At 48.1% G+C, this 26,010-nt stretch overlaps 1 protein-coding gene across 1 annotated transcript; it reads left to right on the forward strand.

Moving 5' to 3' along the window:
* The first annotated feature begins 688 nt into the window (after window positions 1-688).
* Window positions 689-22,573, forward strand: LOC149364000 (uncharacterized). The gene is made up of 14 exons (XM_089570012.1): window positions 689-797; window positions 1,460-1,668; window positions 3,734-3,754; window positions 5,584-5,640; window positions 5,734-5,820; window positions 6,336-6,410; window positions 6,570-6,722; window positions 7,934-8,175; window positions 8,961-9,076; window positions 11,183-11,300; window positions 13,738-13,902; window positions 15,244-15,375; window positions 18,866-18,988; window positions 21,558-22,573. Exons 2-14 carry the CDS (start codon window positions 1,479-1,481, stop codon window positions 21,591-21,593), a joined length of 1,515 nt encoding a protein of 504 aa, XP_089426138.1. The 5' UTR covers window positions 689-797; window positions 1,460-1,478; the 3' UTR covers window positions 21,594-22,573.
* The last annotated feature ends 3,437 nt before the right edge of the window (window positions 22,574-26,010 follow it).

The raw sequence follows: 26,010 nt of genomic DNA on the forward strand, positions 1-26,010 counted from the left end.
GCTGGAAAATGAAAAATCCCCCGATTGAAACATCACTGTCGGTAACCCATATACTCCGGGTGACGATAATCCAGAGAGAGGCGGCCTATAGCAAGCAATAGGCCTAAATGAAACCGGTGACATGAACTTTTTTCTTTTCCGTTGACATGCGCTTTGCCGTCGCTTTAACACTGCGCTAGCTGCTGTTCGAAGGACGATGACGGCGGACGTTACATACTGATGTCACATGGTGACCACTGGCGTCACGTGGCGGCCGCTGACTTCATACGAATACACTGGCGTCACATGACAGCTCTTTTATGACCGGAGAAGTTTCTGTAAGATGGAGAGCTTGCTTGCACTCCTGGAGCACTGTGCCCGTATTTAAGCCATACTCTAAACACGAAGGCGCCTATTATGGGAGTAAAAAGGGAGCAGACTCTCTTCTAGCGTCCTCCCTTTTATACTCCTTTCTGCTTAGAGTGCGTGTAGTTTACTGCGTTCGCATCGGCGTCCTCCACTCATAGAACTGTAGCGTTGCAAAATTTTCTGGGAAAAATTAATCGAAAAGTCATTTTGTGTAGCTGCCAATAAGCGAAAGTTTTTGCAGTGTGCGTCCTGATGGCCGGAAAACGCCTGGTTACATTACGTTGGATCACCTGCAAGCGTAAGCAGCTATAGTTTTCGCACCCTCGTTTTACAGAATTGGGAGATACGTCAGCGTTCTGTACATCGGCGTTTGGCACGTCGGCGTTCGGCGTATTCGATGGAGACAGCAGCGTCATCAGTCTCTGCCTGGACGACACGGACGTCAACATGTGAGTTTACCACGCAGACTGCTGCCACTCACCCTGTAGCACGTTACAGTCAGAAGGTGGGATTATCTACCCTCGAACTTCATATATGTGCACATACTTTTTTTTTGTGGTTTGGTTTGGTTTACGGGGTTTAACGTCCCAAAGCAACTCAGGCTATGAGGGACGCCGTAGTGGAGGGCTCCAGATAAATTCAACCACCTGCAGTGCTTTAACGTGCACTGACATCACACAGTACACGGGCCTCTAAACCACTCAGCCACCGGGACGGCTGACGAGAACTCCCAACAGTGATTCGATGCTACACCAGCAATGACCGAACATGGACAGGATAAATGTAACGTCTCATTTGCGTTAGAAAATCGGTGCTCTGCATTTCCAGGCCGCCGCTGACTTGGAAATAGACGAAAAGGCAACATGCCACCACCTAGGAATACCAAACACAAAAACCTCGAATATCACGTGGGGTACCCCTGCTGTAAAGGCAGGTGCATTAACAGCAGGGGTACGACGACGACTGCACCCACTTTTATACTTTTGTGGGAAATGTATAGCATAATTTTCAGAGCGTTACCCGGCCTTTAATCTTTCTTCTTATCTTCTTCGCTCACACGGTCGTGTCCCTCGATGAAATAATCCAGCGATTCTCGCGTCCTCGACCGCAGTGGTTCGGAAAGCGTCCGCATGACGACGACGACCATGGGGGCGGCGAGCAGCTCGGACGACGAGGAGACCACGCGGGTGGGCCGGCGGCTCTCTTCGTTCTCGTGGCCCTGCACCGGCAACCAGGTTCTGGTGGCCCTGGCCGCCGTATTCCAGGCACTGCTCATCCTCGTCACGCTCACGGCCATCAACAAGTACGGCATCTTCGCCGGTGAGTGCAGGAATCGGGGGACGATGGACAACGAACAAACACCGGTTCTTGCATAGTGTCAGTGTGTTGCGACTGCTGCGTGCAAGCAAAAAGATGCGTGGACACCAGCACATGCATCCCTGCCTGGTAATGAGACGGCCCACGAGTTCGCCCGAGGCTTTTCCTTCCGGGCGGATCCGAGCGAGGTGGTCTTTACAGACAGGGATCGCATGATGGCATACAGAGAAATTACGCAGAACTATCGTTTGCAACGAGCTAGACTTCCTCCAGCGGGTAGATCCTTGTCCAGATACCAAGCCATCAACTGGCGCCGGTTACAAACTTACACCTTTCCAAACCCGGCCCTCTGGAGTCTTATGTACCCAGGGCAATTTTCAGACAAATGCGCAAACTGCGAACTTAGGGCCACCGTGGACCACATACTAAGGGAATGTCATCATGCCCCCCGGGAGGGACGAAGTATAACGAAAGATGAATGGGAGATCTTACTACTGAGCTCCGACCCGGCGACTCAGCTACAACTCGTCCGACTGGCCGAAGCCGCCGCCGAGAGTCAAGACCTTTCGGCCATCGTCTAGGCAGGTAGCCCTCTGGCTACCCTCTGTCTGTTGGACATTAAAAGTTTTCCTATCCTATCCTATCCTATCCTATCCTATCCTATCCTATCCTATCCTATCCTATCCTATCCTATCCTATCCTATCCTATCCTATCCTATCCTATCCTATCCTATCCTATCCTATCCTATCCGCATATGCCAGCACCTTGAGGCATTCTGAAGCACTTTAATTTGATTCAAGCACTCTTCCAGTAATTAAGCGAAATATGAGTAATGTTATTAACGCTTATTCTGCGCACGCGCTATTGGGTACCAAACGTTAGCTGTGCTGGAGCACGTGAGAAACGCTTCGCCGTAACTGCTCATAGTTTTCCTCCTGGTTTACGCTGGTGCACCCGACGATCACCAAGTTCTGCGTGCCGTCTTGTTCGCAGTTGGCTGTATCTAAACAATTAAGGGCGCCGCGCGATTGAGCTGTTGCGCACGAAAAGAAATCAGATTACAGTTTAGGAGATTGTTGAAATGAGCGTGAACTCGCTCTGACCCAACATTAATGCGCTTCAGCGACAGGGCACGGCGATCAATGGCACCGTTCACCACGCAGTTTGTCAGTAGACACAACGTCGGACGGGGCACTGTATAAAGCAGCGCATCTGAGTCATCAGGCGACTGCTCAGCCGACGCGATATCGGACGAGGAATCTGGGACACTAAGCGATTGGTCAGGAGACAGTTAACAGCGTGCGCTCGTCGGTGTATAACCTGCTTGTCATGCAGAGGCGATATTCGGAGATTGGATGTGCAGTGAGCGAGTCGGCACGAAGAGGGATGATCGTAAGGATAAACGAGAAAGCTATAGCTGTTTGGTGAATGTGATTACTGAGAAACCACCTTCTGTGCATGGCCGAAGCGTGCAGTGTGACTTCTCTGCGGGGTGCAAGAAAACAAGCGTGCGCGCAAGCGCCGATTTCGACGCCAGTGGCGTTGCGAAGCATTTCGGCACGCGTTCCCATGACATCCAAAGTTTTGTGGGAATGTAGTCTGTGTGTGGTCAAGGAAAAATTAGTAGTGTAATCTTTTTGTAGCCGAAAGATAATTGGTTATAAAATAGAAGAAAGAGCAATCACATGAGGCCAGTGTGATCCGAACCCACGACCTCCATATGTCGCGTACGGTGCTCTGCCAGCTGATCGAGCTATGGCGGGGGCTATCCAGTCTTCTACTTTAGGGGGTATTTATGTTCAGAGTAGCCTAACCTTAAGAGTGTTCGAAGCGTCACCCTCGTGCATAGCGGCGGACACAGAACGTCCCTTACTACATCACGAGTTCCACGTGGAACGGGATCGAACGGGGAGGGCGGAAGATGTGCGAGAACCCTCCTCAAGGTTGCCAGAACCGAGGCTCTGGTTAGGCTATCTAGCAGACAAGGTAGAAAAATGTGGATCTTGCAAGTTTGGTGCATAAAAATCCAATAATGAATCATCCTTAATTACAATTTTTACTTTTCAGGTCCTGGCACTATCGACAGCGGTAAGCGATTACTCCTATCATATTTACGCACTAATCATTTCCTCTTCCGAAAGTGTGAATGACCAAGCTTAGAACGACTTGTTCTAACAGCTATTTGATCATACCATTTGCGAAACTTCCCACAGGATTAATGTTTCAACATCCGACACTATGACTGGTACAAAATTAGGAGGTTGATGCACTCTTGCGTCAGTCAAGCGAACTACTAAAGATTTATAAAATATGGAAAGAAAGCTTGCAGGACGCCTCCGATAGCTAAGTGCGTTGTTCATTTGCTGCGCCACTATCTGCTGACCTCCAGAAACCGACCGCAAAACATGTCTCGTTTTCAGTTCTGCGTTTCGCAACCACATAAAAGTCGCGCACGCACACATGACCATGTACAATTTTTACGGGGTGTATGTATTTGCCTTTAAGAATCGTTCACGAGAGAGTCAAAGCCGTTCTCGCATTCTATATACAGCGAGGCCGAGACGCTTACGTGAATTCAGAAATTGTGGTTCACTACTGCGGATGCCAACTGAATGCACATAAAACGAAGCGTTAAAGGCAAAAATGAAAGCCTTGCGATCGTGGACTGATGTCACGTACAACAAAAAAAAAAATCTGAAAAAAAAAATATGTTCGCACACTTCCTCTCGAACCGGTTTCAAATGATAAGCGAATTCATTTATTTGCATTCCGACGAAACCATGCTGTCCTGTAAAGTGGTTTAGCTGGCACCAGTTATTCAGGGGTTCCTCGTCCTGGCAGGTTTACCCATTGGCTATCGCATCGTCGGCTGCCGTACAGGGAAGTGTTTTCGCATGCGAACAGCGCCCTGGATTCGACTGCCATCAAATGGGGACCACAGCTGTCTTTTTTTTTCTTTATTGTGACAGAGCGCAGCACTTTATGTGTAATGAAGAACAACGACGGAGATAACCGATTGCTTGCTGCCTACCAAAGCGGCGTGCTTGTATGAAAGCTTCTAGCAAATCTGTCAGTTCACGATTTCTCTGTCCGTTCAACACAATATCTGTCCACCAAACCTGTCCCACACGTTTTGCGCCTAGCAGGTCTGACTGTATGTAAACGCAAGACCTCATACGACAGTCTTCAGAAGCCGATTGTCATTGGTTTTATATTGGTTTGATGGCACGAGAACGAACGGGCGAACAGCTTGGAAAGGCAAGATGCAAGGAAAAAGGAAAGCAAAGAGGTAGTAACAGTTTCACTTCTAGTTCGACAGCTCACCCTCACCTTGGGGGAAGGAATGAATGAGGGAGTGAAAGAAGTGAGAGAAATATGTGCCGCCGTGGTGGGTTCCAGAAAAATTTCGACCAATGAAAAAAATTATGGCGGATTCAAATAGTGGCTTTTGAGGAACGGAAATGGCACAGTAACTGTCTCACATATCTCGGTGGACACCTCAACCACGTCGTGAGGGAAGTGAGGAAGGTGGGCGTGAAAAAAGAAAGAGGGAAAGAAGAGCCGTAGTGGGGAGCTTTGGAATAATTTCGACCGCCTTGGAAATAAGTAAGAGGAATAGGGAGTGAAATAAGAGAGAAATAGGTGCCGTTCTCCGGAGTAATTTCGACCAATAGAGAGTGTTCAAAAGCAGTATGGGGCGCTGACGGAGCTGGAGGGAGTAATGGAGAGAGGAGGTGTGCGAGGCACACCATCGCAATGGCGCACGCTGGGGTGGAGGAGGAGGGGCAGGGGGTCGTGAGGAGAAGAAAGGCGCGGAAACAATCTCGAAAACGCAAGGAGTAGAAATACTTTTCGGGCATGTGCATGGCAGTTCGTCCGACGCCGGCGACAATAAGTGCGTCTTTTTGTCCTTCCAGATGTCGAACCCGGGAAGTATTACGAGAAGCCCGACATTCTGCAACCGGACAGGAACCGTGAGTGGAGAGTGTTGGCGCTCTTGAAACGGAATTCCGTGCTTGGGTGCCTGACTGTTGCTGTGGCTGTACTATATGCGCTCTGAATTTCAGTGGGCGAAGACTACAGCGGTGCTTTCGAGCAAGAGAGGCGCAGCCTGAAGCCGACCACGACGCTCGACTCGGCTGGCGGCCTCCCAGGTACACATGTTCATACGCCACAGGCAGCACACGCATAACTTGGGTTCCTTTGGGTTTTATGGCGCATAAGCAGAGAATGCTATCATGCACGGCCTAATATACGTTACAAAGCCATCCACAATATGCAGTGTTAAGGGCAGTTCAACGTGACGTGGTCGCCAAATCAAAAACAAGCAGTGCGGTATGAATAAGAGTGCAATAATGGAACATTGTGTTGAATGGGGGCTACATGCAGTTGTGCGATCGGGCTTCACTTACTCCGTTCTTCGTGAGCTAATGTTGCCGTCGTGCATAACCAGGCCAGGAACAGGACAAGAGGTTTACAGGTAAGAACGAGCGTTTCTCTGCTTATGTGTATGGAATTGATCGAGCATCGAGGGGGTGGGCTTCAGCGCATTCAGTCGTCGTGTCGCTGTGGTCGAAATGCATGACGCGTGTTTGATGCTAGCTCGCCCGTTTTCTTCTCTTTCTAATTAACACGTTCCCGCTTGCTACCTGACGGGCTGATATTGCAGTGGCGACTAAACTTGGAGGAGCCTCCGATGCGCTGCACGCGGGAGAAGACGCTTCGCGCAATATTCCCTCTCCAGGTGGGCTCACAAGACAGCAGGCTTCGGGCCTTCAAGTATAGATACTTTCATTTTTATCAATCAATCAATCAATCAATCAATCAATCAATCAATCAATCAATCAATCAATCAATCAATCAATCAATCAATCAATCAGAGCTGCCTGTTCCTTCCGCTCAGACAACAGCAGCCGCGCCCTGCTGTGCCTGTTCGCGGACTCCTACGAGGGGGACTTCCCCGCGCACCTCTGCACGCACCTGGTGTTCATGAACGCCGTCATCGACCTGCAGGCGCAGATCATCCGGCCGAACTCCGCCGAGCAGGGGCGAGCAGGTACTTGCCATGTCGAGCCACATGTGCCACAATGTTCACAGAAAATCTGGCAACCGTAGGTCCGACAGTTATGTTTCTCTGACCTGCCTCCATGCTCTGTGCAACGGGCCTCTGTGCCTTCAAGAAAAAAAAAAGAACAATTGAATACTTACGTCGCAGAATGCGTACTTATTACACAATTACAAATTCTCTATCGGGGAAGCGCACAAAGCCTGAGAGTTGTCTGGCCGCTGTGAGCAGGAAGCTGGTTTAGACGAAGCAACAAACTTGGAAGGCCACTCCGAGCAGCCCCTATTGTTACACAATCCTTAAAAAGTAGTAAGAGAGTAAATACTCAGTGGCATCCACTCAAGCGCAGCCATACAGCTTCCACAGAAACTCTGTAGTTAAACAAAAATTCGCCCTGGTCTGGGGTTTGAGCTCGGGAACACCGCTTCACCGGGGCAGTCGCTCTACCAACTGAGCTAACTGGAACGGCTAACATATAATAGGGCGAGACGAATTGATCAATAACTGAAATTTTTGTTTAACTGCGAAGTTTCTGTGGAAGCTTTTAGCTTTCTTTTGCAGCCGTGTGGCTGCGATTAGGTGGGTGCCAATGAATAATTACTCCTTTATTACAAATCCACTCCACCATGGAGGATTCCCCTAAAAACTTTGGACCAATCCTTGAAAAGATGACTAAACGTGGAAGCGTAGTGAGTACTCTCCGACTTTCAATCGCACTTAAGCTTCAGAACTACTGCTTGAAAAAAAAAAAAAAAAGAAAGAACAGCGTAAAATACAGACGCGCATTGTAGTGTACGCGGAGTTTGACATGAATATTTTGGCAAATAGACAGAAACGAACACTTATATGCGTTTGATCCAGCCTCAGGATGCGAACCACTGTAACCGCTCAAGCGCCTGCAATATAGATAAGGGATGCAGATCGCGCATGAGTGTCACCGCTATCAAATCTAGTTCGCTTGATGATCGCGTATACAGCTCCGTCCTGGAAAGTGACTGTTAACAGACACTGGAACTGATTAGGCGAAGTTATAAATTGGGCATGGTGTAATTTTTTTCTTTCCCTTTAAATCCGCGCGTTCAAGCCAGTTCACAACAAGTCAGTGGTAACCATCGCGAGGAATCTCGATAGTTAGCGCAATATGTCTCGAAGTCGCTGCGCTAAGGAACTCCTCGCCGACATCCGCGCGACCACACGCGCAGTGCTGCAGCGGTTCATCAACCAGCGGCGCGACCAGGAAGAGGGCGGCAGCCACTTCCTGGTGTCCCTTTGGGAGGCCCGCGTGAGCGACACGTACCGCGACCTCTTCCTGGACTGGTCGCGCGGCACACGCGCCGCCACGCTGGCCATGGGCTGGCTGCAACGCACGGGGCTGGACGGGCTGGCCATGCTCAACCTGGCCATGACCTCGGACAGCGCGCCGGACCTGCTCAACATCTTCAAGGTGCCTATACGCGCTATGTCCACCTGAGGACGGCGCTTCCTGGGCTTTTAGTGCGAAGGCACTGCTACCGCGGTTACAATAAAAAATGTTGTGTGAGGCCTTGGAGTAACTCGGGTAGGCTCGGGTTAGTTCGGAGGAGCGTCGAGCCAGCTGTAGTCAATGGGAGGGTGACCTTGATGGGGACCTTGGAACCCTCAAGTTTCCTTGCCTTCACACCTTTCAATTGAAGGGTGCTTTCGCACGTCTACTCAGGTTTGGTTAGGTTTGGCTTATGGGGTTTAACGTCCCAAAGCGAGAGACACCGTAGTGAAGGGCTCCGGAAATTTCGACCACATGGGGTTCTTTAACGTGTTCTGACAAAAGGCACTGTACACGGACCTCTAGAATTTCGCCTCCATAGAAATTCGACAGCAGCGGCCGGGATGGAACCCGCGTCTTTCGGGCCAGCAGCCGAGCACCACAACCGCTGAGCCACCGTGGCAGGCGCACGTAGTTTAACTGCGCCAAACCCTGCCACTTTTTTCCAACAAAGTAGAGTACAGAGTTTTAGCATACCGCTACCGCATACTGCTGCTGTGAACCGTCCACAGCGCATGTGCATTGGCAGTTGGTGGTAGCAGTGCACTGTAGCGCTGTGCTGAACGTTCTGTTCTTTAGCATTAGCATAGCGTTGTCGCATATACCGTTACCGTCGCCGTCGAATGTGAGTACGCACACGTACAACACACGCATCCTTGCAAGCTCGGCAATGTTTGTGCCGGCTGCGCACCTCTCGGCGCTTGCAGGTTCTGCGCGCCGTCATGGGCAGGGACATAATCCTGGCGTTCGGCTTCTACCTTCCCGAGAGCTACCAGGGAAAGGAGGAGAAGCGGGTCATCCGGACGCTGCACCAGATAGCCAAGTAGGGGCAGACCACTCACGAAGGTTTCGAGTTTATAGCAAATGCGTTGCGTCCTTTAACGCGGCGGCTGCCCTGAAGCTCACGGCGCTCTAAATATTTCCTTCAGCGGTATCGCTGTCATGCCTTCCCAAGGGCTATTTGCCCGCGCGACAGAAACCGTTGGGTCTCTTGACCTATGAGCAAAAATAATAACAGAACATCGCACGACATCATGCATTACGGCATCATGTCGCTCATGATACTGCATTCATTCATGTGAAATCCGGCTGGAGCGATCCTACTGTTCTTAAAGGTGCACTGAAAAGGAATCTGAACTTGTCTTTTTGCCGCGGGAACTCGATCTACACGTTCCGAGCTTTCTTAGAAACTGCGATTTACTGCCCTGTGTGGCCGATTTCCACAATTAAATCGAATTAACGTCCGGCTCCCGCCTTTTTTTTTTTAATTCTGCCTCGTACGGTGGGCGGAGTCGACCAACGCTTGGAGCGCCTTTCACCCAGTCCCGTGGCGGCTTGCCGCTCTGCCATCGGCGGAGTAATACGTAGTAGTTCGTAGTAGCAAATAGTCCGGGGTATTTTTGGTTCTTCGGGCTTATTTTGCGGCTATATTATCTGCGAATGAAACTATTTATTCATGGAAACCTAAAATACAAAATAAAGCGAAAGCAAAGCCTCCACGGGACTGGGTGAAAGGCGCTCCACGCGTTCGTCGACTCCGCCCACCGTACGAGGCAGAATTCAAAAAGAAAGGCGGGAGCCGGACGTTAATTCGTTTTAATTGGGGAAATCGGCCACACAGGGCAATAAGTCACTGTTTCTAAGAATGCTAGGAACGTGTGGATCGAGTTCCCGCGACAAAAAGACATGTTCAGAATCCTCTTCAGTGCACCTTTAATGGCTGGCTCTTTCTGAGGTTTCCTAGCATCTTGAAGTTGCTGTGGAGCAAACTTAAATGCCCTTGCAGTCGGCAACTATTGCAGTCGCGAAACATCGCGATTAAAGAGCATTTATAACTTTGCCGCATCTTACTATTTTGCTGCAACATGCTACTCTCTTTAGAGACATGCAGTAGTCTAAAATCTTCCCCAACGTCGCCATCTCCAGGATATTGTTGCGAAATCAGCACTACGCGAGTCGCCGAGCTATTTCGCGGAGCTGACGAAAGGCCATACTGCGCATGCGCGAGGAGCAGTGACGTCATACGGCGCACAGCTAGCGCGCCGCCACCGTCGCTGCGCGGGTGACTCAGAGGTGCCGCCGCCACGCTCGCCAGTTGCGCATGCGCAGTAGCGGCGCATAGCTAGCGTGCCGGGGCCGCCGCCGCTGCCGCGCGCTCTCCATCGCCTCTCTCTCTCTCTCTCCTCGTTGCTTTCGCAATCATCCAGGTTTAACCAGAGCTAAACCACTGCCAATTTTTTCATTAAAACATTCGTTCTCTTTGGCTTTAAACAACACTTATTCGCTGTGCGCCATCTGCTCAGGGAAAATACTGGGGTGCATGTGTTAGCAAGAAGTGGCCGGATTCTTTTCGAATAAAGAAAACAGGTTTAATTTAAGACTTAAGGATACAAGAATGAGATAACTGGATTATTGATACGTAGGAGGTTCGGCGGATCTCCAGAGTTGGGAGGGCCTCGCCGACGCGTCTCGTATCGTCGGCGCCTCTCGGTCATCTCTGCAGATCCGCCGAACCTCCTACGTATCAATAATCCAGTTATCTCATTCTTGTATCCTTAAGTCTTAAATTAAACCTGTTTTCTTTATTCGAAAAGAATCCGGCCACTTCTTGCTAACATGGCGCAGCCTCGTGGCTTGTCAAGGGGGACGCTCGTAGGAGAAAGTTAGGATGCGGGGCGCCTCGTGGTCGCTGAGCAGGAGCGTTAAATGTCGTGTGCTGGCGTGTTGGGGCCGCGTGGCTCGTAAGAAATGTGAATGCTGACACATGCAACTTTTGAAGAAGGCTTAGAAGACGCACCTGAGAATAGCGTCGTCGAAATTTCACTCTATTTTTATGAGCGCTGGACGTGTTGTCGTTTCGTCTTGTCTGTCATTCACATTGTTGTTGTTTAACAATGTGTCGTTTTATCTCTATGCTTTCCGCACGCAGCCAGGTGAACTTTACGGTGTTCGAGATGCATGACCCACGACCGCTCTCATGCAAGGTGTTCGTGCCAAACGCCTACAATAAGCGCAGCGACGATACCGACACTCCTGACAGCACGATGGTGAGCACACCCTTACATTTTTTTTAAACAGATCACTGCCCATACACTTTTGTTCATAATCACTATAGTACTTTCTATTCACAAATCCTGCAGACTAGTGTATAGGCAATAGAAAGCCCATAGACTGTCTATAGACAATCTATAGATTTATGGCCATACAATTTCATTACACGTTCTACAGACAGTCTGTAGACTATGAACAGACAAAAGTAAATGTCTGTAGAAAAGCAGTAGTCTATAAAAAGTCTATAGAAAGTCTATACAAAATTTTTATAAGGCAGCTGTCGAGTGCTCGATGGCCACTCACAAACTACGATGGGGACTGCAGAAAGATGTTCTCGTCCCGCAGTTGAGCGTGGATAACGGGCATGTGTCAAAGAACTGTGGGCGGTCGTGTTGAACACTAGTGCAAAAATCTGACTTGAAGAAATATCAATGCAATTGCGAAATTCAATTTTAAATAAAGCTTTCACGTGCCGTTATTTTCATTAATTCAGCGATTCAGTGTTCCGTTACGCATATCGCTACTGCCAGCCGTCAACAGCGCATGAACAAACAGCTGTTTCAAAAGGCCAAAGGCGAGCGCATTTACCCCATTGGCGTCGTCTACACATGTGTTGTTGGCGACTGGCGATGGCGGTATCCGGTAGCGTTGTATGGTAACGTAACACGGAAGCTTTATAACAGAAATACTGTTGCCGCAAGACAAGGGCTGCCTGTGATGATATACCACTGCCATGCGCACTCAGTTCTCGGCGTGGTAAAGCTGAAATAAAACACTGCAATGAACTACGCATGCTCGGAACACATGCCAGGCTAGCGCTCGGCAACGGTAAGCTAAAACAGTCTGATATTAGTAGGTTAAAGACCAAAGTAACTTTTTTGTCCTCTCAAACAGCCGGATAATATCCCAAGTTGCTCCAGGTAAAGTGCTGGGGAGCTTTGCAACAGATAGTAAAGATTTGTGGCCAAGGGCGAAGAAAAATTAAACCCCGTATCATGCAAACTTTTATAAAAAAAGATGGCGAGCAACGTCAGGTTGCTGACAAAGCGTCGCCGACAGGCCACAAGCTTGGGTTAACTGTAGCGACCCTTTTCACTTAAGCAAGCGCCGGCATCTCACCATAAGTGCAGGAGCGCCGTGCCCGCACTGATGGAACATTGAAGGCCTGCGTAGCCTCACGTTCCACTGAGATCGGACGAACGCAACAAACTACCGCATGTCCTGGAAGCATACTCTGATTGCACCTTCTTAAAGCACTCAGGGCTGAATGCAAGATTATAAACTTTCAGTGTGTGTCCTGTGTACCCTATTAGTAATGGCTCACGGACATGTGAAAACTTGATATCCCGTTCCTCTCTTCCCTTTCTTTCTTTCCCTCCGTTCCCCTTCCCACGTGTAGGGGAGAATACTGGGCGTCACCTAATTGACCTCCCTGCCTCTCCGTTCTTCTACTATCTCTCCCTCTCTATCTGATTCCACCCATCGCTCGGTGTAGCTGTGCAACAAGCATTCTTTCAGATCTGCAAGCATGCTTCAGTAAAGAGGGCCCATCGCTTTTTCACCCCCAAAAATCGTTGTTTCGAAACAGATTTTTTTTATGTTCTTTAGGGATTCCTTGGCGTATTTGTCTTCGTTTTAAAATTGTGTAACTTTCAGTACTGCCTTCCTTTGAGCATTAGGTTTGTAGACTCGTCAAGCTGCTCATTGAAAGCTTTTTTCAATAACCCTTCCATCTGTATCGTAAAATTGGAAATAAAGCTCACGAAGCGCGTAACGTCCAGAAGACGTCTCCTTCTTTAGCGATGTAGATACGACCGTTACGCTGAAGGTGCCAAATGTAGCAGGAAGCTCTGTTTAAGCTTACAATGTATGAAATTATTATGCTTGTGCTTAATGGTTCTCACGTCTGCGGTAGGTTAGGTTCTCGTTATTTACAGTGCGTACATTCAGTTACCGACGAAGATTTTCTCGATCCAAATTCTCGCAGGCCGAGGTGCTGAAACATTGCACAGGTGGAGAGGGTACAACTCTCGCTCAACTCCGTTTGCATGTCGGAGGAGTACGCAGCCTCATATACTCTGTTTAGAAGCAGGAGCGACCATACACGATGTTTAACCCCGCAGGCAGCTTAGGGGCAGTAAAAGGCTGCTAGAGAGAGTTACGCACACTCTTGCCCCGGTCGTGTGGCTTACAGTTTTAGAGTGTTGCGATTATTGGGGAGGGGTTACGGACACTACTATCCGCTTCCCTTAATCTGGGGAGCACTGTTGCAGTGTAAATGAGCAGAGTTCTCGTATCTGTTTGGCAAGAAATCGTACGAGAGTCTCCCCTTCATCCCTTCCCATCGGGACACGGTTCAGGCGTTCACCCGTAGTTACTGCTCCTTTGTTTTTTCTTCGTAACCCCATCTTCCTCCTACTCCTTCCGTCGCAGTTGCAGAGCCTGCAGTGGAGCGCGGGTCCCGCCGAGCTGTACCAGCGCATGCCGGGACGTCTGTGCGTGTCTCTCACTCTGGCCACGTTCCGCTTCATCGTGCACGTGGCACCGGGACACCTGGGGGCACGCTGCTACAACTACTACCCGGCGTCGCTCAGACAGGTGTTTGACGAATAAGTGCGCTTTCTGCGTTTAGTGGAGCGAAAGTTCTCTGTTTTACAGCGAAGCTGTTAGTGGCGCTCACTTGGCGCGTAGCAGTGCCGTTGTTGGCGTAAAATACCACGAGGCCGTCTTGTGGTCACGTGATTGGGGACATCAGCTGCAGCGAGTACCCGTCCGAGAGCGCTCCGCACAGCTCTTGGTGGAGTCGCTTCCTTGTTTTACAGCAAGCAAAAAGCTCGAACTGGATAAGCAGGAAGAGCTGCGCCGGTTAGAAGCATTATCAAGGCTTTCTTTTTTTCTGGAAAAAAAAAAATTATTTTCGGTTTCTCTGTAATCACTAGAAGAGTAAATGCACTGCCTGTGCGAGCTGGGCACCAAAGGCACTGCAGAGTACCATGAAAGTCTAGTATAGCTGTATAAATCACCATTTAATGAATGGTACTGCGATGAACGAAGCTTAATAGACGAACTTAACACTGTTTTTTTTTTTCGCCCTTTGCTTCGTGGTACCACAGAAACGGTACAGCGGCCGTGACGCACTCGCGCGTCGGACATTTTCTACGCAAACTATAGTTATATACTCGTTTGATCGACGGACGTGGTGCGCAGAAAAGTCGATGTATTTTACCCGTAAAGCGAACTATACAATAATACCTGGTACTTTAAAACAACGACGGTAGCAAGTACTTAGCTCATAGAAAGTGGCAGGGTTTCAATTGATGAGACTTGCAAAATTGTTACAACAGAAAAACCAATGCTTCCTCTCAATCTTGCAGTACGGTTCTTTACGCATATTATGTTGTATAGCTATGCAGTAGGCAACTCATGTACAGTCAGTGCCGTATAGTATCAGGAATTAATCTGGGAAGGTGAATTATTCCCTTAGCTTTCACACAGAACAGGTGAAGTAGCTTACAGCAATGAAAATTGAATTTACATTCTCAAAATAAAGCGCGTATTGCACTCGCACATTATATCTTTAGCGCAGCTGAACGTTCGAACGAATCGAGAACAAAACAATACTATCCGGTTGCAGACTTCGTAACTTGAGGTCTGTTTTCGCCAAAACACCCGGACGCGCGGTAGTAGGCCGCAACCGCGCGTTCGGGCAGATTTGTAGAATTTCGATCTATTTCACTGGCTTGCTTCTCTTGGCTTCTGGTGAGGGTTTCGAAAGACCTATTGAGTTTAGTTGCGTGTCCGTAGTGAATTGTGCGTCGATGCAGCTTGTATTTCAGACAAGGCGGCAATGAATGGGAACGATTAGGTTACTACAGCCACAGTACACCTCAGCCGACATCTTGCACTTAACGAACATGGAATAATTCGGTGTGCTCGCAGCACTGCCGGGACCGGCGGCAGGTGCACTACGTTGACGAGGCCATAGGCAACTACGCCGAGGTGCCGGCCGGCTCGCAGCTCCAGTCGGTGCGCCTCGAGGCCTTCGATACGGTCACCACGCTCAGGAAGAAGGCAAGTACAGCCGTCGGCCGAAAACCTTTTGCACGCTGACGATTCGCTCGCGCCTGCTGCCACCGACTGCTTGAAGGTGTGCTATACAGCCTGTAGACGTGGATGCGCGGTGACTGTGAATCGAATTACTAAAGACCCATTTATCACCGAAGACCAAAGCGAAACCCACCAATACGCCAAGCATCAACCCCATCAACCAAAAAATTGCAGACGACACTTAAGCTCCGCTTTAAGGGTATTACACGGTATTTCTATTCTGAGCAGTTTGACACCGTTGAGCGCATTTTTCTTGTTCAATTGTTTTAATTAATTAATTAATTAAATTCTATTATTAAGGCGGAAGCCTTTAATGTCTCATCGTTGTAAGCAGCAGTTGTCGACAGAAAATGTCACGCTTTTCAATTGGTGGAAACGGTCGTGACGTCACAGTGCGCGAATTTCAAATGGGGCCAATTGTACTTTGGCTAGTAACCATGCAACCAATTGAAGGGATCGTATAGTGATGCTCCAAGTAAGTGGGACTGAGCTTAGTTAATTGCTTAATTACCAAATTAGCCTAATTAGCTTTACTAGTCAGGCCATATAAATAAATAAAACCGATTAAGAAATTGGTCGAGCTCAGGAATCGAACCCCGGTCTTCGGCGTAAGAGACGAGCATGCTATCCACTCCGCCATGCCAGCTCGATGGTTTGGAATGAACAAAGGCGCGTCTAGTGAATACGGTGTCTTCACTCACTCTCATCCTCCTCCATTCCCTTCCCGCGAGGTTTAGGTGTCCACCGACAAATGAGAGACAGATACATTTCCTTTCCTCAAAAACCAATTTACCGACGAGCGAGGCGTAGAGCCGAATGGGCGATGGCGTTCTATGGACTCCTCGGCAGCGTTGCAAGACGCTGTCGCGTTCCACTCTTAGGGGCGAAGCTTAACATCTTAACCACACATCAGTGACCACACTTTAGGTCAAAAAGTGCCCCCCTGAATTTTCTGAGACAGTTACTGCGTAATTTCCTTTCCTCAAATACAATTTTCATTTTCTTCATTACGGCTCCTCTTTATCTATCTTCTTTCACTCCCACTTCCTCCCGCGGTGGCTCAGTGGCTATGGTGCTCGGCTGCTGGCCCGAAAGACGCGGGTTCGATCCCGGCCGCGGCGGCTGAATTTCTTTGAAGGAGAAATTCGAGACCCGTGTACTGTGCGATGTCAGTGCACGTTAAAGAACCCCAGGTGGTCGAAATTTCCGGAGCCCTCCACTACGGCGTCTCTCATAGCCTTAGTCGCTTTGGGAAGTTAAACCCCATAAAACCAACCTTCCTCTACAGTGCGGCTGAGGTGTCCACCGAGATGACAGAGAATTACTGCGCCATTTCCTTTCCTCAAAAAGCGTTGCTTTCAAAGGGCAAGGCATCGCGCCGAACGGGTGGTGGCGTTCCGTGGACTCCCTGGCAGCGCTACAACGCGCTGTCGCGTTCCACTCCTAAAGGCGAAGCGTAAGCGTCATTAATTAGCAGTTAATTAGTATTCAGGCATTAATCAGTAATTAACCATTAATTAGTGATTTGTCATCACTTAGTAATTAGTACTCAATTATATGTGACGCCACCAGTGCCACAGAAACAGCGAAGGTGGTGCGGAAAACGCTTCCGCCTCTACCCACTTTAGACGGTCAAAGTGCCCCCTGAATTTTTTCCACCCCAAAACAACAACACCCAATACAATATCACCAAAACCTAGACACCAAAATCCCTTAACAGCAAATGGAAAGTACCAGAAAATGAGTACCATTAGACGGCTGTATGTTTGTTTTGTTTCAACAGTGAAGACAGATGGAGAGAGAGAGAGAGGGCGGAACCAGTATTGCATGGTAGCTATTCGGGAGACAAGGAGTTGCTGCATAGGTTCCTTCTTCCTTGTGTGTTCGGAGCGTGTGCAGGAACTTCAAGGAGGCATACAGACTTGCGCCCTTGAGAGGCCTTTGCAACGCTCACACGTTTCAGTGAAGCCAGTTCGTTTCTCATAACTGATCGGCCAGGCGAAGTCACAGTATTGTCGGGAACGGGAAAAGTTTCCAGAATCCATTTAGCACATTGTCTATGCATCTGTACTTGAGCACAGCTGAGCTTTTCTTTTGACAGCAGATGCTTAAGCGTAATCAGGCTGCGCGAAAACAAAAAAATAAAAAAAAATATGGGTGAGAAAGAGAGAGAACACGGGAGAGGTCGCAGTTAAAATCTTGCACGGAAGCTGGGTCGCATAAACAATGAGACTACTCACAGTGGAAACCTGAAACTTCAACGAAGAACCTTAAATGAAAGGATCTGCTAGTGAAGAAGCACGTTGCTGGGTTACTTTTTTTTTTTTTTTTCACGCGCCGTTACTTCGTTAACGGTGAATAACCAGCTCGTACAGAAGCGGGTCATTTTTAGCGGACGTCCGTGGAAGTGATCAGAACCTCGCTCTATTTTACAGAGAAAAAAACATCCCAAGTGCTAAAACTGGCCATTAAATTTATATCCGCAAGAAGTTCAGGTATAATGCGGATTCTGGCTTTTGACTGGTGCTAAAGTAGGATAGAATTTGAAAAAACAGCAGTTGCTAACACTGAGCCGCGGTCCGCGGCGTCCTGTATCACTCCGTTGGCGAATCGCAACAGTAAACGAAATCAGTTTTTTAATGTTTGACTGTATCAAACAATCCATGTATCAACAGACTAGAGCTCATAATTTTTTCTTGTGATAAGTTTCTTGTTTAGGTAGCAAGACACGTTTAATCAGCGGACTAGTTTTTCGTTGTGAAGGAATTCTGTGCGCGGAGGCTGAATGTGGTTGGAGCTTCACTGCAGACTTAAGTTGTATCTTACTATAACACCGAACAGAGATGTGCGCGTGTGTAAAAAAAAAACGCATTCCTAAATCACATATACATTTACTGAAGCGCAGCAGTGGTTTCGGAAGGAGGCTATTGATAAATCCAAGCACATTCTCTACCTGACCTCGCGAGGCCGAATGATCCAAACACTCGTTCCCGACCCGCAATATTACCCGCCTGAATAAAGGAAACAATGGCGCTTAGCCCTCCACAGCTCCCCGCCATGCCTAAATCACTATCTTTAGGGTGAATGTGTAGCACCCTCATAATTATCATCGGCAGATGCACCAACCCAACTACCTCCACTTCTATAGACATACGCCTCTCTAGGTGACTTGATCACCAATCAGCCCTGTCTTACGTTATTCACGACCACCCTATACCAATCCAACCACAATACATGGCCGCCCTATCCAAATGTAAGTTTGTGAGCGGGTTGAAATATCCTTGTCAGGGACTACTAACGACCAGTTTAAATGCGTAAAATGAAAAAAAAAAAACAGCTTTCAACGCTTAACAAGTAAAGTCGTGTTACTATGACATTGAACAGCATTGAGTAGGAATAGGCGAAGCGTGAGCTCTGTTTCCAATAGTGTTTCTCGCGATCTGCGCCCGTCCAGCTGGCGCTGATCCTGGACGAGTACCCGGCCGTGTGCGTGGCGCTGTACCACGCGGACCTCGAGGACTACCGCGGCGTCTGCGACACTGGGGAACCTTTCGCGCGCATCACCGCCGTCAGGCAGGTGAGCGGCCTGGCCTTAACAGCGTCATTCGGAGCGGCCGTCGACTTGGCTCTTTTCTGACAGAGATTTCATTGCAACCCTTGCCACTGTGACGGATTAACTTAGGAACAGCTATAACGACCGTGCACCGTGACGTATCCCATCAATCGCATTTGTGAACAGCTTGGCTGCTAATTTAACCAGGCTCCAGGGTTTTAATCCAGAAGTACATCCGATGCCACTTGCATTCCAAATTTTCGCGGATCCATTTTTGCGCGCGCACTTCGCAGTCCCTTTCAGGCGTCCGCACTGCAAGGCTTGCGTGTATGACAGTGAAGACTATCCATGCTTCCATAACCCTGCATATCTACCCTCTCCGTCCAGTAAATTCCAATAAATTCTTCCCTCTCCCTGGCATGTTATAAGCGCACACTGTATACAAAAGCACACTGGTAGGATAGTAGGTTATGCATCCAGGCCATCCAGGCGGTCCAGATCCAAGCGATCTTGGAAGAATTGGATGAAGGATATAGCCTGGATAGACCACATGCACTTCCGTGGGCAATCTGTGACAATGCAGTCATGCAGTAATTGCACCCAGCGTTTCGCCTGTGTGATTGCAATTTTTTTTTTTCTGTGCGCAAATTTGCCCACTTTTTAACTCGCAGATACAACGGGAATAAGCATACGAATACGATTTCGTAGTCAAGCTCGGTCATAGTCGTTCATAGATTTTTTAGTCAAGGCACCAGTCCAAAAATACAAGAGTCGGTCAAAAAATTGGTGGGGGCTTAGCTTTGGTTAATCCTGGTAGGTTGCGAAAGCAGGTGTTTTATACTGCATATGCAGCGCCTCTAGTGGGAAGAGCGCGGCGCGCCGTTACAGCCGAGTTGGTAGCCCGTCTCTCGCTCCTGGTATGACGTCACGCTGTGACGTCACTAGGCATGGTATGACGTCAGGGGTTATTCTAAAGGTCAAACGTGCTAAGTGGCTGCCGCTACGCGAAAGGCCGTTCTTGGGAGTAGTATTGCTTTCGCAATAAAATTAGCCAAATTTTCTGTTGTCTTGTCACGACAGAACTTTTTGTTGTATAACGCACTCGCCTGTTGTCTCGACAGATCTGGCTTTGTTGTGACAGGTGACCTCTGAACAGTAAAGAAGGCGTTGTTGTTACGACAAAATTTCCTTTTATTACAACAAGAATTTCTGTTGTTAAGACAAGGAAATGTTCTGAAATATACTAGTAGAATTTATACTACAACAACACAAAATTTTCAGTTGCGACACTTATGTCCTGCAAAGCAACGAAATTTTAACAGCTTAGCGAACATGCACACGGCAGAGATAAGGGTCGTTCAGCGCTCGCTTGCTTAAACGCCGAGATGTCAGAAAAAGCTGAGCGAAATCGAGCCAACTAAACGAACTGCTATTGGGTCCTCTGCGGACAGGCATCGTTGTCTCACCCCACAAAGGTGGATTCACGTGACGCAGCAAGTCGCTGCTTTGAGAGAGGGAACACTTGTCTTGCATGTGACCCCTTTAGTCAATTGACTTACGATTCTTTTATTCGAATATTATCGGGCCTTCTGTACGGATTAAATTTTCGAGCCGGAGCGCGGGTACTCAGTGGATGCTTCTGTTGATTTAAAAATATATGTTTAGAAAATAAATTGTTGAAGAGTGACAAAAGATGTAATTTACACACTGATCATAAGGTCCGCGAATTTCATGGATGCTATAGTGTCATTCTGGATCCTTCGCATCTTGAGGGTTCATTTTTGGTGGCTCTATACCACTGCTGTCTCCTCTTCCCTACAGCCACTTTCATTCTCAGAAAAACGCACTGAAAAGTCGTTTTCAACGCTGCATTCCCGATCCTCATCACTGTCAAAGAGAATATCCGTCTTTCAGTCTTGAAAACAACTGAATTTTCTCCCTGCCACTGCTATAAGACTGTACGCCAGAAAGCAGCCAAATAGAATACTAACAAATGCAAAAAGAATACTTGGAAAGGAAATGCTGGTACTGCTGCCATTATTCAGCAATTTATCCGACATCCATCCGACATTCCAGCATAGAGCGCCATCCCGGAACGAATAAAGAAACTATTGGAAGCTATATGCAATCCGACAGCGTTGTAAGCCAGTTCGATATTAAGGGCCGCCTAAAACGCAGGACGTGTTGTACCAGCAGAATATTACAGCTGGTAAGCCTGTCCACCAAACGTGACGCAGGGTTTGACAGTAAAGTGCGACTGGGCAGTGTATGAACATCTATTCCGCGTCGGTGAGTGTTTCAGAACAGTTGGGACAATGCGAGGAATTGCGCTGTTTCATAAGGTACCATCGAAGAAACGTCGAATGCGCCTCGTAGGGTGCGACGTCGCACATTGCTTGCGTGGGGCTAATTTTATTAACTTTGTAACTTGATAACTTGGTTAAAGAAGAAATGCACACTCAACGAGTGCTACCTACGGAAGGCCTCTTCTCACTACATGGTTTTCGTTGTTTCTGAAAACTGGAATAGTTCGTACACAACCAGCGTCACTTTTTCTGCTTATCCAGTTCACCATAATTATTTCTCGCTGCAGGTTCTTGACTCCAAGCCACCAGCAGGAACAAGATGATGGCACAAGACTCACGGCCACCCGACGTTGCACTTAAGCGCACTGCGACGTTTTTTTTTTGTTTTTTTTTTCAGTCTTTTGTAACATTATCGAAATGCAGTTCACTTGTATATATAGGTGGCAAAAAGCCACATATCATAACGCAGTTTTCATTTATTGGCATAATATTTTGAGCTGTGTGCACTTTGTATTCCCCGAGAGATTTCCGGAAAAAGCGAGAACCCACCGCCAAACGCCGCAAGAAAAGTCTCATTGATTTGGCTTCGCATCTCTCGATGCACAAATTCTGCACGAAGGCTCTCTTTTTATAGATTTGACGCACTGATCCTTCTAATGCTCAGGCTGTGCAAATTGGAGTTAGCCTATTGTGTATTACGCCCAAGGAGGAGTTCAGCGTCGTATTAAATTACCAAAGAGATAAAGATTAATTATTTGCGATCACCGAAAAAATAAAACCCTAAAAGCCGGGTATGAAATCATCTGACATGTAGCTGCTATAGCACTACAACATATGGCCTTTCTGTCTGCATTGCCTCAAGAAAAAGCGGTACAAGAGAGAACAATGCAGACAGATGGTCCATCACACGGCGAACTTGCCATTACCAAAGGTGCTGCAATTTTACCACTTCCCACAGTACGTGCATCCGTTACCACTTCCCACGATACATGTATCCGTTCTTCTGTATCTCTTTTACATATGGCACAGATTTTCCATGGCAGTCATGAGTTAGCGCTAATGACAGCTGAAAAACAGCCATGTGATTTTTTCATGTGTCATGTATAGTCCTAACAAATTTGAAATGTCGCAAGAGGCACCATTCCTATTGTTCACAGAGAAAATGGATAGCGTCTGGGTACAGTGGCGATTTTTAAGCACACTGCAAGGCGTCTCGAACAGCTTCAGACTGGAACGGCCTTCCCTATGACATCGTCGTCATCGCTTCGCCATCTGTTTTTCGTGTAACAGATCATCTTCAGTGTTAATCATTGCTGTTTTTTTCACATTTTCAAGTGTATTCTCACCCCTTATGTAAAACCACGGCCGCTCAATGGAGAGCGCACTGGGTCTCCATTGAGCGGCCGTGGTAAAACCCCCTGAAAAGGGGGCCTTTAAGGAATAAAACTGAACTGAACTAAACTGAACTGAACTGAAAACGTCGTCCCAAATATCCTGGAACACATGATATCCAGGTTTCGACATTGTGAACTTTCTTTGCCCAACGGTAAAAAGCGCTCGTTATCTATGATCAATGTTTTTATCAGCAGTATCCCACTGTATCTTATCTGTATCCCAGTGTCTGAAAAGTATTCAACACATCGTTGCGCCGACCTGCTCTTGGTCCGTATCGATACATTTTACTCCGAGCCGCGGTTACGACGACCGATACAAAGAAACAGGAAAGACAATGTCAATAAGATATCTGTGCCATCGTAGTTGCATGCATAGTTTTGTGGAGATTACGATATAGATTCCACCAGTGATTACACATACCGCTGATACTGCAACATCGGAAAAGCTGCAAAGGCAATTGCGCTTGCTGCGCGGAGCGAAATATTCGCCATATATGCCTTTAACGAGGCTTTGTTCGATTCACTTGAATTTGATATCAATCAGCTTCGATTTATTTAAATTGCGGACGAGATTTTGTGCTCAAAAATCGGCAGACAGAATATCCCAAACTAAAAAGGCACAGAAAACGCATACAAAGTTTTTCTGCACACCATGCATGCGGTGTCACGAGCGAAAAATAAAACCGAGTAGGAAATTGCTCGAGTTGGGGAATCGAACCAGGGCCTCCGGAGTGCGAGACGAGCACGCTAACCACTCCGCCACGCCAGCTCTTTTTCTTTATTTTTTCATGGTATTTTTTCTGCATGGTTATGTACAGAACGGTATATATATATATCGGTGGTTTGGAATGTACAAAGGCGCGTCTAGTGAATACGAAGTTGTCTTAGAAGGGTTCTTTAGAGACATGTGCTGCGGTGTGTATTAAGTAAATATGAGCATGGAAATTACAGAAGTTGCAGTTAAGCTAGTAGCAAAATACGTTCCCCCCCCCCCCCTCTTTTTTTTTTAATTTGAAAGTGGAGGTGGTGACGAATCGCGGCTTCGGCCGCTTATCTTTTTTTTTGCAGTTGCAGCCAGCGTCCGCCGGTTGTTGCTGCGACGCGCGTCTTTTCTTTCCTTTTTCTTTTTCCTCTCATCTTTTAACTCTCCTCTATCTGCACGTGGCAGCGGTGGTGGCTCGGCTAGAGCCAGTTGGCAGGCCCGTGCAAATTTCCTTTTCATCCTTCTCTCAGTCGCAACAACACACAAATGTGAAAGTCAAACCAGACAAACCCAAAGTTTGTCAAACCGACCACGTTAAAAAAAAAAAAATATCAGCACAGCAACGCGCTGGTTTCGAGCGTATTCGTGCCGTGTGGCCAAATGTACGTGGATTTTAGCACCTGATACAGAACAGGCTCGGGTTCTGAGTAATAAAATAGTAATTTCAACTAACACACCTATTTAGATAAAGAAATCCATGGCTCTCTCTAATGATCAGCTCTATGGGCTTCTGCTTGTAGCCAATATTATTGCAAAGTCGGAAGACACAACTGCTCCCTGTAAGTAGTTCGTTCCGAAGCACGTCTCATCCACAGCAAAGCTGGGTATCGCTCAGGTCTCTACTCAATTCCACGTACTAATCTTTCGCCTTTGTTCTTGGAAATGTCACTGTACCTGGCAACCTTGGCATGTGTACATATGTAAATAAAATTTTTTCTAAATCGCCTTTTACTAAAGATTACCGTGGGGAGGGACACTCCAATGAATCGAAATTGAATTTGTGAATCGAAAATCAGACTATACTTCCGCTACATGCCAACGCACAGCACTGTCTCGTGCAAAGCTGCGCACAGCTTGCTATATATGGCGTGCGTATAATTATCGCAGCAGAAGGAAGGAAGGAAGGAAAAACTTTATTTTACTCTAGTCCTTTTTCCTGCGGTTTGGGAGCATCTTCAGAGACGTTTTCTCCTTGATTTTACCCCCAGGAGTCTTCTCTGTCGAAGTCGTCCGCCTCTAATCAGTGGTCGGTTGCCCTCAGTCCAGGGCTCCGCTGGCCACTGCCGCCCGTTGAGCTCGCTGTACCAGACCTTCTTGGTCTTCACAGCGGTCGCTGGACAGCAGAGTCTCCCACTGCTCCGCACTCGGGTTTTGTATTTTGGGGACCACGTCTATGTTTTGGCAGGCCCATGTGATGTGATAGAGAGTAGGTTTTCCGTCGCACCAGGGACATTTGTCCGCGTATATGGTAGGGTGCATTTTGTTTAGTATATGTAGGTTTGGGAAAGAGCCTGTTTGCAATTGTCTCCAAGTGACAGCTTCCTCTCTGCTGAGAGATTGGTGCGGTGGGGGATACCGCAATCGTCTGCCTCTGTAGTTTTGTAGTATGGCCGAGTAATCCCTGGGTGCTGGCGCGAGTTCCGCGGGCTCATCGGATGCTCGGAAAGTAATGTATCCTCGAGCTATCCTGTCGGCCTCTTGGTTCCCTGCCACCCCCGTGTGCCCCGGTACCCACACAATTTTGTGTGGGATCTTGTCGCTTTGTTCTTCCTGGTTTTTAATTCTGTCGCTCGCTGCGAGGAGTATACGGAGCGCGTGACGACCTATCCTGCCATTCATGTAATTTCGGCAGGCTGTTTGAGAGTCGGTGAGTATTGTTAGCGACCGCCCGGTTCTATAGCCCTCCGCCACCGCTAGAGCAACGGCTACTTCCTCGGACTCTGCAGCTGTGCAGCCTCGGAGAGACGCACTGGTCATTTCGCGTAAAGACGAATCGACCACCGCCGCCACAGCGATTTTGGTGTCTCCTCCTCTCCAAGACGCGTCTGCATACACGGTCGTGGCTTGAGGAGCGTATGTTCTTTCGATGAAGTCGGCCCTCGCTTCTCTTCTGCCTCGATGGAGGTTGGGATCCATGTTTTTTGGTATTGGCGCTACCTTGAGGGTCTTGCGAAGCTCGTCGGGGATCGTTGCCGTCCTCGTCATTTCTCGCATCTGCTCGCGGTATCCGAGCCTCTCCAGGAGCGCTCTTCCAGTCGTTGTCTGCAACAGCCTGAGTTTTTGCGACTCAAGCTGCGCCTCTCGTAGCTCCTCAAAGGTGTTATGTAATCCCAGGGCCATGAGTTTTTCGGTTGACGTGTTGCGCGGAAGTCGGAGCGCTGTCTTATACGCTTTGCGTAGCAGGGCATCCGCTTGTTGTATTTCGTTTTTGTTGAGGCACTGGTAGGGTAGGCTGTACGTGATTCTACTAACTACAAGGCTTCTGACTAGTTTGAGTGTGTCCTCTTCACGCATGCCATGTCGCCTGTTGGTGATGCGGGTGATCATGCGTGAGACTTGTAGTGTTGTTGCTTTGAGCAGGGT

This window comes from Amblyomma mixtum, chromosome 2, assembly GCF_055824585.1.
Source record: "Amblyomma mixtum isolate Tamu chromosome 2, ASM5582458v1, whole genome shotgun sequence".
In the NCBI taxonomy this organism is placed as follows: Eukaryota; Metazoa; Arthropoda; class Arachnida; order Ixodida; family Ixodidae; genus Amblyomma; species Amblyomma mixtum.